This window comes from Microcaecilia unicolor, chromosome 8, assembly GCF_901765095.1.
Source record: "Microcaecilia unicolor chromosome 8, aMicUni1.1, whole genome shotgun sequence".
Classification (NCBI taxonomy): domain Eukaryota; kingdom Metazoa; phylum Chordata; class Amphibia; order Gymnophiona; family Siphonopidae; genus Microcaecilia; species Microcaecilia unicolor.
The window spans coordinates 206,344,716-206,365,636 of NC_044038.1; the positions used below are offsets into that span (position 1 = coordinate 206,344,716).

At 40.3% G+C, this 20,921-nt stretch overlaps 1 protein-coding gene across 1 annotated transcript in view; it reads left to right on the plus strand.

Moving 5' to 3' along the window:
* The window catches only part of LOC115476245, an 85,707-nt gene that overhangs the window by 21,567 nt on the left and 43,219 nt on the right, over positions 1-20,921 (plus strand). Inside the window, exon 2 of the mRNA XM_030212517.1 lies at positions 9,437-9,913. Within this exon, the coding sequence (XP_030068377.1) occupies positions 9,476-9,913 (438 nt within the window). The 5' untranslated portion in view covers positions 9,437-9,475. The remainder of the gene's footprint in view (positions 1-9,436; positions 9,914-20,921) is intronic.

The following is a 20,921-nucleotide window of genomic DNA, read 5'->3' on the forward strand; positions in this document are numbered from 1 at the left end:
GGCTAAGTTCTAGGATATGATCTAAATTAAGACAAAAAATGTTTTGTGCTTAAATAAATAAACTGTGCGGGATTGTTTATTTTTTCTTTTTTTCCATTTAATTTTCTTGTTTTAGTTTGCCTTTGTCTAGTGTCTGTGCCTCTCCTTGATGTGGGCTAATTGGCATTTACATTTCTTTTCTCCGAGGACAAGGAGGCCATATTCTCACCTGTGGGCGACATCATCCACATCGCCTGGTGCGAAGCGCTTTTAAAGTGTAGGACAGGTGCTGGTTTAAAGTTTGTTGGACTATTGTAATGCTACTGAAACGTTTTGTTGAAGAGATGACTAAAGGTTCAAGGTGTTGCTGCAAGGTTAATTATTCAGTTCTTGGTGGGGCTCCTCCCTTGTTAAGATCAATACATTGAAATAGTTGTGTTTAGCTCACTCGGGGGCCCATTTACTAAGCCGCGTAGGCATCTGCGTGAGCTCCACGTGAGCCAAAATGGAGTTACCTCCCAGCTACCGTGTGGCTCTTGCGGTAAATTCATTTTTATCGCGCATCCGATACGCACATCCGAAAAATAATTTTCATTTTCAGACGCGCGTATCGGATTCACGCCAAGTGGCATTTGACGCATGTAGGTCATTACCGCCCGGTTACCGCGTGAAACTTTACCGCTAGGTCAATGGCTGCCGGTAAGCTCTCAGACCCAGAATGGGCGTGTGTTGTATGGGGAAAGACTGAGCTATTTGACTGGATGGATTTCAAAATGTTATTTCGTGTGAATATTATACTTGCAACTAAATGTTTCAGACTGAAAAGGCCTAATGATGACCGGTCATCCGTGCATTTTTGCTGCTTATTTAAATTACAGGCAATTTTGATTCATTTAGGTGACTGAATCACCGTGGATTTTCAAATCCAGGGAAGGAACGTAGCAGGTCTCTCTCCCCACCCCTCCTGCTACACTCCTTCCCTGGGCTGCGCCTATAAGGAGAGTGACCTGTGGCTAAAATTAATTATTTATTTTATTCAACCTTTTCTGTGTGACAACAGCAAGTATTCAGTTTGTATTATTTTTTTTTCCCCCACTTCACCCTTCATTATTGCCGACGTAAGTGTGGTTTTATTACTTATTAGTAGCGTTTTTCTCTTGGGAACCCTGGTTTCTGCAGCTTTAGGGGAAGCATGTTTATGACTAGCTCCCAAATGCCAGCGAACGGCAGGAAGCCTCTACACAAGGAGCCCTTCGGCCTTTGCTAGCAGCATTTATTTTTAATTCTGTCTCTCTTGCCTTGCTGGCGGATTCCTTTTTATATCTACCTGAACCCAACAGAATGGCATTTTTTTCCTCCTGCCATTTTTTCATACCGGCAGTGCCTATTCTTGGTTTCCCGCAGCTGAATTATTTTGTACACTGCAGCCACCCCGCTGCCTTAAGAGGTGTTCATGGTGCGAGCTGTATGTCTTTATTTCCTCCCTGGCTACAGAAATGGTGTATAACTATTTTCTTGAGTATGTGCAATATGTTTGATGGTATGATTCCCTCCTGGACCTTACTTTGGCCCTTATGGCCACTGGGCAAGTCCCATGTACTACGTATTCGTCTGCTAGATTCCTGTCCCCAGCATCTCGATTCACGTTCTCTGCTCTAAGTGAGCTGCCTTTGGAACTGGTCTCCAGGCTCTTCTGCTCCCATTTCTGTTTGTAAAAAAAAAAAAAGGCAAGAAGGATGAAGTTCTGAGCCCTAGCAGTTCTCAGCTGCATTGTGTGAAGATGTTTTTATTCTATTTCACTTCCTCTTCCCTAGCATGGCTAGATATGTTTGGGTCTATTCTTTCTCCTCTGCATGCTGTAGTGCAGCCTTCACAGTTCTACTGTGGACACTGACTTTCTTAATAGTCTGCTGAGGTCAGCTGCGTTCTAAAGGCTATTGCTGCACCTTTTCTTGCTTTGCCATTTTTCGGTGATATGCTTCTGCACTAGCCAGAATGGCTAAGCATATATATGTAGCACGTGTGCAGTACCCCCCTGCTGGGGACTACATCTTCTTCAAGATTTTTTTGCAGTGCAACCTTCTGTTTTTCAGTTACACCGGCTTCCATTGTTCTGTAATTGCAGCCTCCTTCCTGGCTTTACCCTTCCAGCATAACCCTCTGCTGCAGCTATTTTGGCAGATGCCTGTGTGGCTTTGTTGCAGGCACCCGCTTGGGCTACTTGGTGTCAGCAGCAACTTCCACAGGACTGGCCTTAGTTGAACCATCTGCTAAACATCATTTTCCATCTACAAGCAGGACTGAGTCAGGCATACAAATGAGTGACGTTATTGCAGGGCACCAGGACCAGAATACCTTTTTCAGAGGTTTTGCTTAGAACTTTATTCTAGTTTCCTCAAAAATTGCCTATATTTTCCTGTGTCCAGTCATTTCCAGATTCATGAGAGATTCTTCTTACATAAGCACATAAGCACTGCCACGCTGGGAAAAGACCAAAGGTCCATCAAGCCCAGCACTCTGTCTCTGGCAGCGGCCAATCCAGGCCCCAAGAACCTGGCAAAACCCCAAAACTTAATAATGATCAATGGACTTTTCCTTCAGAAATCTGTCCAGACCACCTTTAAACTCAGGAAGGCCAGCTGCCATCACTACCTTCTCCGGCAATGAGTTCCAGAATCTAACTACGCGCTAAGTAAAGAAAAACTTTCTCCGATTTGTTTTAAACCTACCACATTCTAATTTCATCTTGTGTCCCCTGGTTCTATTATTGTTAGAAACCGTAAACAAACGCTTCACATCTATCCGCTCTATCCCACTCATTATTTTGTAAACCTCTATCATATCACCTCTCAGCTGCCTTTTCTCCAGGCTAAAGAGTCCTAGCCGTCTTAACCTCTCCTCATAGGGTAGTTGTCCCATCCCTTTTATCATTTTTGTCGCCCTTCTGTGCACCTTCTCTAATTCTTTTATATCTCTTTTGAGATGAGGCGACCAGAACTGAACACAATACTCCAGGTGCGGTCGCACTATGGAGCGATGTAACAGCATTATAACATCCTCATGCTTGGTTTCCATCCCTTTTCAAACTATCAGTACAGAAGCTTCCTGTATTGTGAGACCTCAGAGTCATTCTTAGTTCTCTCATGAAACCTCCTCTTGAGTCCATAGGATCCACACCTTTCAAATATCTATCCTGGAAAGTACTTTTTTCTAGTAGCAGTTACTTTGGCTAGAAGAATCTGAAGTACGCCTTAGTAATAAATGAAACTTACACTCTGTTTACTTATCAAAAGGTCCTAGCTATTCATCCTAAATTCCTTCGAACAGTGGTCACACATTGTCATGTATATGAAGAAATAGTACTGTCCATATTTTATCCTAAACCATACAAGCTTCCTTATGTGAATTCCGTCCACACTCTGGACTGCAAATGGACTTTTGCTCTTTATCTTAAAAGAACTAAATTCATCAGAAAGCCTATGTATCTGTTTTTCTCCTTTTGACCCCAACAGACTTGGCATTCCCGACACTTTGACTGTAACCACAGAAAGGCGGTATATCAAATCCCAACCCCTTACCATTTATTTATTTATTAGGATTTATTTACCGCCTTTTTGAAGGAATTCATTCAAGGCAGTGTATAGTAAGAATAGATCAAACATGAGCGATAGGCAGTTACAGCAGTAAAAATATTCAACTAACAATACAAAATATGGCATGGTATACTATTTGCAATGTCAACGCAATACATAATAGAATATTATAATTGCTAGTGAAGGGTAAAGCAAAGTTGTAACATATAGATAGGTAAGAAAGTAGGAAGAGTTAGAAAGTAAGGTGACTAATTTGAAGAAAGTTGCACATGAGGTCAGAGAGATGGTTAAATATTACCTCAGCTAGGGTAGGAGTGGATAAACATATCCCGCTGCAGTATGTGCAGCCCGAGTCAATCCTTGTGTGTGTGAGTGAGACTAACAAGTTAGTTACTTCTTCCATTAAAGGCCTGGTTGAAGAGCCAAGTTTTCACCTGCTTCCTGAAGTAGAAATAGTCTTGTGATAAGTGGAGCCCTTCAGGCAGTGCATTCCAGAGTGTGGGGGCTACTCCAGACTGAGAAGTCTCACTTGTGGGTATCACTTCATGTAATGGCTTTTGGAGAGGGTGTGGTTAGTGAAAGTCCTTGGGAGGACCTTAGTGTCCTTGGTGGTGTGTGCCTATCCATACCATCTATTACCTCTTCTGTCTAAAAGATCCCATGTGCTTACTCCACACTTTCTTGAATTTGGAACACTGCACTATGGGAAGGGCCATGCATGCACAACACTTTATACTAGTTATGACCTCTGGAAGACCAGTTCTGTGCTGGCATTTTATGATGACATCACCCAATTGTGTGCCTGATTAATCCTGCTCTCTGTGGGAAAAGCCTGTTGCAAGTAAGCAACATCGCTTTAAACCTTGCAGGAGGAGACCGGTAAGTCTGGTTTGCATGGTAAACTTAAGATTTTTTTTATTTACTTTCAGATCAAGACTTATGTTAGTCAATAAAGCCTATGCTTTCCTGCCAGCACTTAGAAAGAACCTATGGAAACATAACTGGGTCATCTGGTGGGGCCTCGTTTAACTACTGAAGGCATGCATTCAAGGATGAAAATTAAAATCAGAACACATTATTTTCTTTTGTATTATTTTGGTTTTCTGAGCTGGTCTGGTTTAGATGTAATTTAAAAGTAAATCACTAAACACCAAAACTCATTTGCGTCCTTGTGATTGTACATGAAAACCAGGTAGCTTCATGGTTCTTGAACAACACCAAGGTTCTGCCGTCTTTTAAAGACCAGTGATGCAGCGTACAAAGTTTCTCTCCCAGTGTGTTGGATGCAAACTCTTAAATTAAGTCAGAAATATTTTTGCGGTAATTTCTCTTTTTTGAAGAAAGAATCCTCTTTTTGTATTATAAATTGTAAGCTGAGATGCTGTAGCTCTGGTTTCACTTTACTAAAAATCCATTCTAACTAGACTTTGCCTAGTTTGTGTTTATGAAGAGGCAATAGAATGGAACCCTGGCACAGCATAAGCCAGTGGAGAACAGTCAGAAAACACTGTGGGGGTGCGAACAGAGGACTGCTGAGGCTCACAAATCAGTCTTGCAGTTCAAACAGCTCAGACAGACTAGTTGACGATTTGTCTCATAACTCTCATAACTAAATGTGAGAAACACATGGGGGTAATTTTAAAATGCATAGATGTACAGAAAACAAAGGTCTGTGCAGGGAAAAAGCTTATTAAGCTCCAGGCAAATTTATATGCAGGTAGAAGGAAGTTCATAATGCCATTTCATGCATACTCTTACCTGCAGTAAGTGAAAGTTTTTCCAGGATGGAGATGGGTAAAGTTTGGACAAGAATGTGTAAAATGTTCCTCGTGTAGTTTTCAAAGCAAAGTACAAAAATACTTTCCCTTTCAACATTGGTGTAATTTATGCCCATACAAGTTGCACAAGTGTGATGGCCTTCATAACCTGTGCCTGTAGGTGTCATCTCAGAGTTGGCAACCAAGCAAAAGGGCAGGTACCAGAATTCAAACAATGTGGGAATGGCTACATATTGAGCCAATCTAATAATACATTTTCTACAAATTTTCTACCTTGGGAATCTGGAATATCCTTATTGGGCTAGATTCTATATATGGCGCCAGAAAAATCTGTGCGGGAAACAAATACGCCTAGGCGTATCCTCTAAAGTACGCCTAAATTTTATAGAATAGGCTTACATTTCCACGTGGTATATAGAATAAACAGAGTGCGTCTCCATGCAACCAAATTTAGTCGTGGCCATTTACGCCATGTTTTACGTGGTGTAAATTCTGATACCTAAATTAGGCGCAGAGCTAGGTGTATTCTATAACAGCGCACATAGATTTTAGAAATGCCTACGTCCCATCCATGGCCACATCCCCTATTCGACTTTTCGACTTAGAGTTTATGCGCACCACATTACAGAATACGCTTAGCGAGTTCTGTGCGTAAATCGTAATGCCAATTAGTGCTGATAATTGCTTAAGATCAAATTGACAGCGCTGATTAGATAGTTAACCAATTAAGTTAACAAACACATATTAAACTCCATGATTTCCACACCTCCTTTTTTTCACTTGTGCATAAAAGTTAGGCGAGTAAATTCCAATTAAATTTAATTAGCATCAATGATTGCTTGTTTAAAAGCCAATTATGCTAATTAGCTCATTCAATTAAATTGGGTGCATGCCCAAATTTGTGCGTGCAATTTTTGGTGACTTTTATAGATTTAGGGGTCCTTTTACAAAGGCGTGCTTAAAAATGGCCTGCAAGTTTGGGGCACATGTAGAATCATTTTTCAGAACACCTGTAAAAAAGGCCTTTTTTGCCGAAAATGGACATGCGGCAAAATGAAAATTTCGCGTCCATTTTGGGTCTGAGACATTACCGCCAGCCATAGACCTAGTGGTAAAGAATTTGGTCGGTAATGACCTAAGCGCGTCAGATGCCACTTGGCACGTATCCTCTATGCATGCAAGAAAATAAAAAATATTTTTCAGACACTCGTAGCGGACACGTGCCAAAATTGAAATTACCACAAGAGCCACGCGGTAGTCGGGCAGTAATTCCATTTGGGCGCTCATAGGCACCTACGTGGCTTAGTAAAAGGGGCCCTTAGGGAGTTAATGCCAGATAATTTTTAATTTAGGTTCAACGTTCAGGGAGTCTAGGAAAAAAGAAGACAGGAAGAAGGAGAAAAAGACACAGAGAACCAAGCCACAAAGACAATGGGGCAATATGAAAAAACAAATTGCAAAGGTAACCCAATGAACAGTGACCAGGGCCAAACTACTGATTTACACCAATGCTAAATACAAAGAGACCTGTACTCTGCAAAAATAAATCTCAACAATGCTGAATACACAAGTGCACAGAACCATTCTATCCTATTAAAAGAGCAAAAATAGAAAAATCTACCAGTGGTATCAGAAAAGCTAAGCAATGTTACTAGAGTAAATTAAAACAAAACAAAAACTTACATCTCAGCTGATAGGAAAAAGCCTGCCATGATTCCACAAGCAGTTTCAATAAACAGGCGGTTGGGCTGAATCCAGAAAATTTAAAGGAGAAAGAGGGCTAAAGACGCTAAAGCAATTACCAGCTTTCCAAATGGTCCAAGAGCACGTCGATATGGAATGCCAATTGTAAACAAAAACAAAAAAAAAGGAGGGAAGTCCATAATAAATAAAATAGCTCCTCCAACTTAAGGAAACAGGGAGGTAAAATACAGTCTGCTCAATAGGAAAATCGTGTCTCAAAATCCAAGCTTCAATGAAGTGTACGAATGACAGGAATCATATGAATAAGATTTAAAACCAAGTTGCATATTTCTGCATACCTAATTGAACCAAGAAAGGAACAGACTAAAAAAAAAGGGGCTAGAAAACGCATATTTCAAACCTACTTACTGACATCCATTGTGAAAGAGGGGAGGGAGGTGATTGTAAATGTGCATCATCATTTTGTCTCATTGTTTTCATTGTGTTGTGGTTCCCATGAGGACTCCATCCTTCTGCATATCATCATATAGGCTGGTAGGACAATTATTAGTAGTTGCAAGAACTACAAATGCGGTATTTTCGGAGAAAACTGACCTCCAAGGCGTCTAGATTTGGTTAAAAGAAGCTGGTACTTGATTTTCATGACTACCGAAAATGAGAGCTAATAGAGACTTTTTTATAAATACAGTAGAGAAAAGAGACAGGAATTGCAATGCATACGGAGAGCAAAATTCATACTGTCCATATTGCTGGAAAGCCCATCATTTGCATCAATTTCAAAGTGAAATTACACCAAGGAAAAAGTAACAACAGCACTTGCAATTTTCCTGAGGACATCATTTTTGGCTAATCAATGCATACAATTTAAAAAAATGCATATGTTGTTGCAGTCCATACCCTAACCAGTATTCCTACTAAGCAACTGGAACCAGGGTGGTGCTAAAGGATGGCCCTTTCATTCACAAGAGATTGGCAGGTCCTGGCTGCTTAGTGGAAACATTGGCCCTAACCCCTCTCTGGGGAATGTTTCTGCTAAATGCAGCAAAAACTAAGTGGGTTGTTTGACAGTTTACATAATTCTACTTGCAAACAGCTGGTCCTCATGAGTAAAACAGTTTGTTTTCCATGGGAGTAACTTTTTCAAAAACTTTTAATTTTCTAAAAAGTGAAAAAAATATATATATATGTATATATATAATAGAAAACAACTGTGAGTTAGTTATTTGGATATTGTCTTTAATATTCTGGCCTAGGTAAGGGGTCCTTTTACAAAGCTATGGTAAAAAGTGGCCTGCGGTAGTGTGGGCGCATCTTTTAGGCTCGGCGCTGGGCCATTTTTTTACCACGCTGGGGAAAAATTAGTGTTTGCCTATTTACGGCCTGAGCACTTACCGCCACCTATTGACCTAGCGGTGAGGGCTCAGACGCTACCCACATGGTAACCATGCAGCACATGCCAATGTGGGTGCACTGCTGGTTACCGCCAGGAACACCCCCACAGTAGAAAATAGAAAATTATTTTCTACTGTGGGATTCAGCACACGCGCCAAAAATCAGAATTACCGCTGGATGCACACGCTACCCTGGCGGTAGAGCCAATTGGCTGCACGCAACCCGTGCATTAGCCCTCCCACGCCTTTGTAAAATGGCTTCTAAGTATTTTCCGATCCCTTTCTGTATATGTGGCAGAAATGTCTATAAATGCTTCTAAATAAAATCACAGAATCAAACAAAGTTTTTATCAACTATGTCAGATAATTTGATTGGAAGATGTCCACTTTCAAGAATAAAATTATATTAAGAGAAATGGACACAACAAAGCCCTAATTTTAAAAAAAATGAAATGAAAAGAGGTATCAATAGTTAGACCAGCAAAATCTACTACAAATTATCAAAGTAATGCAGCTATCATTTACAATAGGGACTCTAAAGTTACAACTTTAAAACACTGGTGGTATTTAAAGCTGTGAGAAATTTGTCTTCAATGTATGTTCAGGCAGCTGTACAGCTATACCATGCTCAGCTGGCCTTATTGTAAATTCTTGGTTTAAAAATATTCCTGAAGACTGAATCTCACTGTTCTATTTTCTCACATGCTGCCGTCACTCCATGGAATGCAGTGACCTTAAAACTGACTTTTGAGGGTGATTTGCTTGCATTTACAATGAGGTAAAATCGTATTCCCCATTTGAAGTCGTATTTTATGTATGTGCATTGTGATTATAATTGTGTTTTTATTTATGTTATTTGTTTTTGGGGTGTCTTTGTTTCTGTGAGCTACCTTTCATTTTAGATTTGTAGCATATGTATAATTTTAAATAATTAAGATGGATAATATTGCACAGCCTCGGTGTTGAAATATATATTTCTGTTTCCTTTCAGGTTAAAATCCCAGCATTTGAATATTAAGAAAACTTTGCTATGTGTAAGATTTCCAATGTAGTAGCTAGAATGGATTCCATCAGGACATGGTTGTTGGAGAAGATCATACACTTGAAACACACTATTCTGGGAACGCCTGATCCAGAGCCTGTTCCTCTGTACTGTTGGTCCTTGGAATCACCGTTTCAGACCTGGAACATCTATTCTAAGATTTTGTTGGCAGCATCCATTCTTCTGTTTGTAGCCATCCTTATTTCACTATCCTGCCGAAGACCTGTGCTTCATTCTGAGGCCAAAGTGAAAAGGCGAGCTGCTGCCCGGACTCCAAGTTCTCCAGTCACTGTTGCTGGGCTGCTCCATGCCTGGTTACAGGGATTTGTTTGCCTTTTGGCTCTCTGCATGATACTGACTGTTCCGTGGGAGTGGGTACGCCTTTATCAAATAGAAGTGGCAAAAAAAATGGCTGTCCTTTCAGAGGTAAGTAAAGGTATCTTCTGGATAGATTCTTAAAATCCTACATCACAAGCCCCAGAGCTGGGACATTGGTATTTTTACAATCTAGACATGGTTTGAAAATGGCATCTCCCACTTACAATGAAAGCATACATTTGTACATTTTACCTCTCAGAACCCCAATTTACTTACAGCTTAGACAAGTCCAAATTATTATTTATTGGTACCCTAAGGTGCTCATGTTTAAAACAGATGGACACCTCAAAATGCCTTAAAAAAATCCATCTGCTAAAAAGTCTAAATCCCAATTGTGGAGAGTCAGAATTTGGATGTTACACACTGCAGTTTGTCCAAATAGTAAGGGGGGCTTGTTTTGAGCGGGGCTAGGGAGGGCCCAAAAATAGGACATACAACGACGATTTTTAAATGGAAAGCAACGTCCATGTCTAAAAAGGCCGTTTTTATTTAGACCTGTTTCAGTCATGCCCAAGTTACAAAAAGGTTCTCTGATTGAGCAGCTGACCACTGGAGGGATTTAGGCACAACCCACCAGTCATTGTGTGTCGGTCCGGAGGGACTAAAGGAAAGCAAATTAGCAGGTAGGACCTAATTTCTCATTCTACAAAAGTCACCATAGGTTGCGTGCGCAAATTTGGGCACATGCCCAATTTGGGCGTGCGATTTAATTGACTAATGAGCCAATTAATGCCAATGAATAATTGGCTTTAACAAGCAATGATTGGCCCTAATTAAATTTAATTGTTATTTGCGTGCATAAATTTAGGCACAGGATCCGTGCCTGAAATTTTTACGCAAGATCTGAAAAGGAGAGTATGGAAATCTGAAGGTCATATGCGGAACGGGAACATTCTTAAAATTAATGCACATTGTTATAGAATAACGGGGATACCTGCCTAATGTAGACGTGTACATTTGCACCACATTTCAGTTGTTACAAATGGCCACGCCAAACTTCTATAAACCGCACCTAACTTTAAGCATGGCTCGTAGAACAGTGCACTTTTCGGCACAGATTTTTTTTTTAGGTGCCATATATAGAATTTATCCCTAATCTGCCCTGAATCCAGCCCTGTTGTCATTTTCTTTTTATGCTCATAAATTTAGGCAGTCGACTGTAGTGAATGTTCAGAGAGGCCCATATAGGAGCATAACTCTTGACCTGCTCATCAGAAAAGGCAGTGTAGCAAGTTGTATTAAACATTAAAGTTAGGAGCATAAATCTTTTGAATATCAGGCCCCAGCTGTATATGTCTGGAATGACACTAGTACCTTGTAGGCATGGACCTGTTTTGTCATTAGTGAAGGAACACATGTTAGAGACAAAGATACTGTTTATTTATTTTTATTTTATTTGTTGCATTTGTGTCCCACATTTTCCCACCTATTTGCAGGCTCAATGTGGCTTACATAGTACCGTGATGGCGATCGCCAATTCCGGTAAGAGAAATACAGAGTGGTATAGTGTTAATGTTCATAAATGACAGACAAGCTCATTTTCAAAGCACTTAGCCTCCCAAAGTTCCATAGAAACCTATGGAACTTAGCCTCCCAAAGTGCTTTGAAAATATGCCTAAGTGTATATTAAGTATTCAAGGAGAGAGAGTTAAGTTTTGTCCAGTTCTGGTAAGAGTTCCGATTGTGTTGCAGGTTTCAGGTGTTTAGGTTGGATCATTCTGATATGCATTTATGAACAGGTTGGTTTTTAACGATTTCTGGAAGTTTGTTGTTCGTGCATTGTTTTCATGACGTTTGGAAGTGCATTCCATAGTTGCGTGCTTATATAAGAGAAGCTGGATGCATATGTTGTTTTATATCTTATTCCTTTGCAGCTAGGGTAGTGGAGATTTAGGTATGTGCGTGCTGACCTTTTTGTGTTCCTCGTTGGTAGGTCTATAAGGTCTGCCATGTAGACTGCAAGGGCTTTGACCAGGCAGCTGTTCTCTGGGTTTAGCACAGATCGGGGCAGGACCCATCACACACTTTACTAGAAATCAGATATAGAAGCCTAGAGTAAATTTAGGGGGTCGTTTACAAAGGCGCACTAATGATTAGTGTGCGCTAAATGCTAGAGACACCCATAGAAATATATGGACGTCTGTAATGTTTAGCACATTTTTATTTTTAGTGCACGCTAAAAATGCTAGCGGTCCTTTGTAAAAGGACCCCTTAGGTAGAAAGCACAAATAGTACTTCAGGCGTTTTATTGTCTTTACTTTGCTAAATCTAACTGATATCCTGTTGAAAGCCTTTCTGACTGCAGTGTGTTCCTTGTTGGTTTTAAGAACTGTTTGGAGTATATCTTATCCTGCTGCAGTATGTTCTGATGGATTGGATTAAGTCAAGCACCTTCTAAAAATACTTATTTAATCACATGATCCTTACAAATAATGCTGAGCTCACAGCTGCTAACCAGTTGTTAATTGTATGAAATTCAAGCAGCATTTTGACTCCAGTATGTGGCCTGATTGAGAAACAGCATGGGCGGAATTCTTTAAAATTTGGCCTCATTGTTATGGTTTCCTTCATGTTTGGGGATATTCTGTGCAGAGAGTTTTCCTTTAAAATTTGGGGGGCCAAAAGGTACCGTGGATGCTTGTGTACCTACAGATTTTGCACTTCCTATGTAGCAGAAACAAGGTCAGAACCCTAAAACAGCCATAGGGCTTTCCAAATAAAATTTCCACACATTGCTTGCTGGACCTGCCCTGAAAGAAAGTACTGCAGGCTGTTTTATAGCATGTGTCCTGTAGTTACCCAGGTACATTTATTTGAAAATTAACTTCCTTGTGTCAATAATACTAGCTGTGCATAGGTATTTCATTGGTACTGCACTATCCCCGCTAATTCTATAGACTTGGGCACACAAAGTGATGCTCGGCATGCAAATTGCACATGCGGGTTCTAGAATAGTGCCAGTTACGCATGTAACTTGTTAAATTAGCTGCTAATTGACGTTAACTACCAATAATTGGTGTTCATTGGCACTAATTTACAGTTACATGCGTAACTGCCCTTAGTTGGTGTTCCCAGAAAACAATAGGGCAGGCGATCTGCAAGATTCAATGTGCTAAAAGCAAATAAGCAGATCTGAAGAAAATCTTACATTTAAAAGAATTTTATTCGCTACAATAGATAAAAGAACCAGATTCCTGACACAGGCTGTGTTTCGCCCTTTGCAGAGCTGCATCACAGGCAAAAAAAAACCTGTTAGTAAACATATAAAAATCACAGTATCAAATAGTAAAAAACAAGTACATAGAAGTAAATAAACACATAAGTGATTAAATAATACCACAGACATAATAAAACCAGGAAAAGAATGAACATTTTTACCTGTACTGACAAAGTTATCTCCTTTAAGGAAAAGCTAACACTCTGGGGAGCCAGAATCAAAAAAGAGAACAAAGTTGATATGTTTGAACTGACAAAAATTTGCAGACTGGCCAAAACTCTTGTCAATTTAATTCTACAAAGTTTGTCACTGCTGACAAAAAACATTGAAAAGTATTTCCCATCCCTTGATGCATCTTCCTTGGACTAGGTGAGAGATCCGTTTGTGTTAAGTGTGTGTGAGTCAGCAAAATTAACGGTTGCAGAAGAAGATGAGCTGACAGAAATCAGAAGTAATAGAACACTGAAACTGAAACAGTCATCAACAGATATGGCCTCATTCTGATTGTCTATCCGAGTGGAATATTCCCACCTCACAAAGATGGCGATTAAAGCACGTCTTCCTTTCTCAGTGTCTTACCTGTGTGAGGCTGCTGTGAACACAATGAAGAGCAGAAACAGGTTGCGGCTTCAAACACGGGAGGAGGACTTGAGGGTATGCTTGTCAGCCATCCGTCCTTGGACAAGGGTCATCATGAAACATCACCAAGCATAGATTTATTTTTTTTTTTCAAAATAAGAGGTGGTGGGATAAAATTATTTTTCAATGCATGTTATTTGTGACTGTAAAGATAAAACAGTGATTAAAACTTTAATTATTGAACTTTAAATACAATCTTAATATTCGTTTGTTAAATGATAAAACATATCCTGTAACACTAAATGCCTATTTTTCTATTATATTTCCACTATCCATGATGTATTGTAAGCCACATTGAGCCTGCAAAGAAGTGGGAAAATGTGGGATACAAATGCAATAAATAAAAATATAAAAATATCCTTAAAAAACTGATAATGTGTCTTGATCATTTTTGCACCTTGTCTATGTGTCACGAGATGAAAATGATTGAAAATCACTGTTCTAGGTGCTTTCCTGCAGCCTCTCCTCGTTCTGAGATTTTAATGTAACAGGACCCTCTCTTCCTTCTTTTCTTTTCTCCCTTTCATGACATTCCCCATCATTTAAGATTCCCACAAAAATGAAAAGATTGTAGGCCAGTGTGTCCAGAATACTGCAGTGAACAGGGACTGATTTTAATTGTCCATGTTGGATGAGTACAATATATCCATTTAATTTGTGCTTTTCTGCTTTGCCAGGATTTTGCTGGCAAAAATAGATAAATCTTTTTTACTGGCCATTTATCTTGCTTTAATAAAACAAATGCTAGTGTTAGCTTTCCTTTTATTTCCTAAACAGCGTTGGCATTTAAGTTTGTCTGTTTGTTGGAAGGATTTTAAACCTTCCCAATTATGTGTTGGTATAGTTGCATACTTTCATGGTATTGTATTCAGTTTTTTCCACTACAGTGCCATGGGCGCTAGTAATTAGGTTATTTAATTAATTTCTGTCTGGTTCCACCCATAAATAATCTTGTTTGAAAGTTCCTAGAGGGGCATTCCAAATTTATTGGCTGTAGAACCTGTTGCAGATTCCAATTTAAGGCTTTGAATAAGGTTTCAAAGCCCAACATATTTGCATTGTTTTCATTAGTTTTGTGACAGTTCATATGTTTTCCTGCCGCATATTACACACTTCTCACATTGTAAAGTAGACTAAACTAGTTGGTCCAGACTTTCTGTCCTTGTTTTCTCTTTCATCCTTCTCTTTGTTCTGGGAGCTAGTGTTTAGAAAGAGACATTAAGTAATTGGTTTGGAAATTACAACTTTCTACTGCAATAGATAACTTTATTAGGATTCTTTTACACCACCTTTTTGAAGAAGTTCACCCAAGGCAGTGAACAGTTATAATAAGTCAGACGTAGGCAATAGATAATTATAGCAGTAAACATATTCAAATAACAGTACACATTATGGCATAGTATGCTGCTCACAATGTCAACACAGTATATTAAAACATCTAAATAAACATCATAAGGTGTAAGTGGAGGCGGAACATGTAGAGGCGTGTTTTCGAAGCACTTAGACTTACTTCATTGATTGGTAGACTGGAAGAGCTGTATGTCTTTATCTGCCATCATTGTCTGTCTTTGTATGATTGCGTCTTAAGATTGCATTTTCTTCTTAATTAAGCCAACTGAAGGCTGTTTTAATTCCAGCTACGTATCTATGAATATGTACTAATAAAATGTAATTTAATAAGTTTTCAACCTCTATCTCTCTGTATCCGCCCTTTTTTAAAAAATTTTAAAGACGTCTTTATTGAAAACCAAAAGGCGAAAGTAGTTACAGACAATAACAGAAGAACATCATATCTATTATAAACTCATATAACAAAAAGCCCCCCCACCCCCATGACTGAGGGTGACCAGTGATGAACTCCCTGCCACCCTTGGTTGCACAGATAAAACTATGAAACTTCTAAACCTTTTACAAATTTTTAGAAGAGACACCCCAAATCCCTATCCCCACAAACCCCCGCAATGTTTAACCCAGAAAGGGCAGTTAGCATAATAGACTACAAAACAGACGTTTAGGCTGAGCAGTGTTGAGGTTCCCAGATAACGTCCTACTTGTGTAGGGAATGTCAACAGACAGCTAACAGACGTTCCATATCATAAATATACCATAACTTATTAAGCCACTTTACCAAGCAGGAACAGTTTGTTGCTTCCAGTAGGCCGCTAGGGTAACTCATGTCATACACATAGCATAGCACACCAGAAGAGCCTGGGGCTGCTTAAGTCCAGGCACTTTCTTGAGGAACAAGAAGAACACTGGGTCCCATGGGATCAGCAGGGCTGAAGTCTATGCTGGATCGCTCTCCAATAAGCCCCGGCCTTCACACAGAACCAACTAATACGTCTGATAGTGCCAACCTCATCACATTTCCTCCAGCATAAGGATGAGGAACTAGGAAAAATATGTTGGAGGCAGGCAGGAGTGAGGTATGATCTAAACATAACCTTGACAGCATTTTCCTTAAAGGGTACAGAAATAGACACCTTCAACAGCGTGTTCTCCAATGATTTCCACTCATCCTCAGCCAGCCCCAGCTCATGTTGCCAGTTCAAATGGTGTAGGGTATAAGCCAGCATTTAAGAACAAAAATATTTATATAAACAAGTTATTAAACTACAAGTACTCTGAGAATCTGCACATAGGTCTTTCTAAAAAGAGTCTTCCCAGAAAATCTTTGAGCGAATAGAAGCCGAGGAGAGAAAATGGGATAATTGAATATAGGCAAATCTATCATGGGGCAAAAGCAGATACTCCTCTTGTAATGAAGGGAAATGGGACTTGATATACCGCCTTTCTGAGGTCTTTGCAACTACATTCAAAGCGGTTTACATATATTCAGGCACTTATTTTGTACCAGGGGCAATGGAGGGTTAAGTGACTTGCCCAGAGTGACAAGGAGCTGCAGTGGGAATCGAACTCAGTGTGCCAGGATCAAAGTCCACTGCACTAACCACTAGGCAACTCCTAGTAGGAAGGAAAGCAACTTGTCATCATAAAACATCTGATCCCATGTCTTGAGACCCAACGAACCCCAACAGGAAAATGGCCCAGAGGTGATACCTAGAGGGAACAAAGAGTTGAAAGCTATAGGTGTAAGATGGGATAGGATTTGATCCTGGGACATAAACAAACCAGTCCAATAATAAAAAGTGGTGGCTATAGAGGGGCATTCCCCACCAGGCAAATGCCAGTGTTTACGAGGAAGCCACATTAGTGATTCTAGGGGTCGAAGGGCTATTGACTCTTGTTCCAAGTGAACCCTCAACTTGTGAGGAAGTACCTGGTACCATTTCAGAACTGCCTTTGCTTGAGCTGCTCTGTAGTACCAGAAATGATTAGGTACTCCCAAACCACCCTGCCTCTTATCGCTGTAGTAGGAACGGGGTAGATGCAGCCTCTTGCCAGACCAAATAAAATGGATAATATGATATTGCAACTGCAAGAGGAAACCTTGAGACAAACGAAGGGGAAGGACCTGAAACAGATATAACAAATGAGGCAAGATACTCATTTTAACTGTCACTATCCGACCAAATCATGACAACTCCAGACCTTCCCAACGCTCCAAATCTCGATAAATATCCTTATCCAAAGCAGGATAGTTAGCAGAAAACAAATCAGAGTAGGAGGAAATTGAGAACCCCCCCCCCCCCCCCCCCCCAGATAGCTAAGGCCACATGTAGCCCAACGAAAAGGAAAAGAGGACTGTAAGTACTCCAAAACTCTCCGCGGCAAAGTCACATTTAAGGCTTACGAATTACTCATGTTAATTTTGAATCCAGAGACCGCAGGAGATTGGGGAAAGAAACCAAAGGACAGGATAATGAAAGTAAGACATCATCTGCAAAAAGAGCCATTTTATATTCCCTACCAGCTATAGTGACACCTGATATATCAGGATCAGAACGGACCACAACTGCAAATGGCTCCATTGCCTTGGTGAAGAGCATGGGGGGTAAAGGACAGCCCTAATGAGTGCCCCCAAGTTAAAGAAAACTTAGCTGAGTTCCCTTTGTTAATATGCACACAGGCTTTAGGAGACGAGTAGAAAGCCTGAACCCAGCCACAAAAAGAGGGCCCATAAGGGCCAGTGAACACGATCAAAGGCCTTCTCAGCATTCAATCTGAGAAGGCACATACAAAATAGCTTACGCATCTAGATTCTCCTACATAAGCGCACAACTATGGAATGCACTCCCAAAAGCTGTGAAAACGATCCATGACCACCTAAACTTCAGGAAATCACTAAAAACTCACCTCTTCAAAAAGGCCCATCCCACTGATCCAACGTAAATCCCCACACCCAGCAACACAGCATAATCAATGATTGTATTGAACAATTTACAATCTTCATTCCCTTTGACCCCATGACGCCTGATTCACACCTACCTCATTTGACCACAACATAACCTTGTATTTGTTATCAACCGAATTGCCAAATGCCTTTACGGTACTATGTAAGCCACACTGAGCCTGCAAGTAGGTGGGAAAATGTGGGGTACAAATGTAACAAATAAATAAATCTGGGCCCGTTTAGCAAAAAAAAGTAAATTGACCATCCGGTGGACGTTGTCCATGGCCTGACGACGAGGCACAAAGCCAACTTGATCAGGGTGAAAAATAAGCAAAACAGTTGCTAACCGATTGGCCAAAAGTTTGACATCTGTGTTCAATACGGAAATAGGATGATAGGAGGCACACTCAGTATGGTCTTTGTCCGGTTTCAGAATAACAACAATCCACGCCTCCATTATTGACGGGAGCAACACTTCCCCTGAGCACACATCATTAAGGAGTTCAGCAAGTAGAGGGGCCAAGTCAAAAGCGAAACATTTATAAAAATCATTCGGTAACCTGCTTTTAACTCCTAACCCTTACTCACTTGTTCAGTACCCATGTTTTATCATTCCCACCTTAGTAATCCCCCTTATCCCTTATTTGTCCTGTTTCCTGTTTGTCTGTCATAATTAGATTGTAAGCTCTGTTGAGCAGGGACTGCCTCTTCTTGTCCAGTGTACAGCGCTGCATATGTCTAGTAGTACTAAAGAAATGATAAAGTAGTAGTAGTAACCCATCCAAACCAGGAGATTTACCCATAGGTAGTTCTTTAATAGTCTGCTGAACCTCTTTTGGGGTAATTGGGCGGTCTAGGTCCTCACACTTATCCACAGTAAGAGTGGGAAGGGAACAGGAAGATAGGTAAGTATCGATTGCACCAGGGGTAATATGAACATCTTGACAATAAAGAGATTGGTAAAAATCCTGAATGTTGACGAATCTGGGACGACTTGGTCAGCCAGCTGCCACTAGCATCTTTCAAGCGAAGGTTGGTTCGATCAACCCATAATTTATGAAGCTTCAGAGGAGGAGAAAGCCCAACTTTATTAGTATGCTTATAATGAAGCAGTTTCTGTCGCATCCGAGCAAATCACAACTAGCAAATCTGCTTCAATGTCGTCCAGCTGCAATTTGGCTGCTTGCAATTCCATCGAAGTAGAAATTGAATTGGTTGCTTTATAGCAAGATTCCAAACACCTAATAGTATCCAAATACCGGGCAAGTGGAGCCTGTTGAAGGCGAGCTCGCTTAACTGCTTTTTGAAGAAAATAACCTCTAGAAACTGCTTTCAAGGTGTCCCAAACAATACCCAGAGAGGGCCCTGAGTGAAGATTAAATTCTAAATATTCTTTTAAGAGCAATTGGTAACCTCCTAGAATGTCTTCATCTTATAATAAAAGAGTGTTTAATGTCCATCTCTTTTCCTTAGCCTCCTCTTGAAGGGATGAAATATGAACCCAGACAGGTGCGTGGTCAGAAGAAGTAATATTTGCAATATTGGAGACTGGGGCTTCCTCCATCAACTGCATGTCAAGAAGAATGTAGTCAATTCGGGAGTATGTATCATAAGTGGAGGAGTAGTAAGTATAGTCCTGATCCCAAGGATGCGAAACACGCAAGGGGTCACCTAGACCTAACACCTGGGAAAAGGAACCCACAGAAGCCTGACCAGAACGATCCAGTGAAGGATTAAATGTATCATTGAGGTTGCTCCCCTAAGATTAATTTACCATGCACAAAAGAGGAAAGGGCTTCCCACAGCTGAGTGTAAAAGATTTCCTGATGTTCATTGGGAGCATATACAGATGCTAACATAACCTCACTTTGGTCTAGGAAGAGATGGAGAAATAAAAAACGTCCCTCATGGTCACGTTTAGTCTTGACCCACCTGGACCTGAAGAGAAGAATGCAAGAGACATAACTTTCCATTATCGCTGAAAAACAAACCCGGCCATCTCAAACCCGGCGAACTCCACGGCATTTGGCCGGGCTAAACCGTATTATCGGAAAAAAAATGGCCGGCCATCTTTTTCAATAATACGGTTCCGGCCAGCTGTAGCGCCGTCGCCAACATAGATCGCCAGCGATCTATTTGGCTGGCGACGTTCGATTATGCCCCTCCACGTGTGATCATTGGCAAGTTGTTTTCATCTGGTATTTTTTCTTAGTTTTATCAAATATGGCTCTTCCTCTCCTTTATGATGCGTTTACAGGAAGTCATTTGCAAAACTTTCCAGCATAGTGCTGGTTCCGAGGAATGTAGTAAATTCCATTTGGAAGAAAATGTGATTTTGCAAATAACAGAGGTAAATATTCAAATATTTAGCTTGGAACTACAGAAAAAATAGGGTTTATAAAGGTGGAGTGGGTGGATACACCAAAGTGGATTTTCAGCTAACAAAAGTACATATGTGGTCTCACAAGGCACATATTTGTAGCCATAATAAAGAGAGGCAATCCCAGGGGAGAAAACTAATGTTAGTTCCAAAACTGCACACTGGTCTCGATTCAATAGCAGTTTACTACAAGTCTGTATTGAAATGCACTTGATAATCCAAAAGAGTTTTCCTATGTACCTAGTGCTACTGTACTGTGTACAGATATTCAACGGAGCACTGAACTGGCTGTGACTTTTCAGGGAACTCAGTGTGTGCGCAGAACGGAGATTACATTACACATGAAAGGTGGAATGTGATTCTGCTTCGATTGTGTCATGGAAAGGTAGGTTAAAAAGAAATGCATGAATAAAGGGTGTCATTTAAAAAGAAAAGAATGAATAGAACATACTGCACTACCCTCAAAGTGGTTTATTGATGGACAAATAGAGAAAAATGCAAATGCACTAAATAATGCAGAATGAAG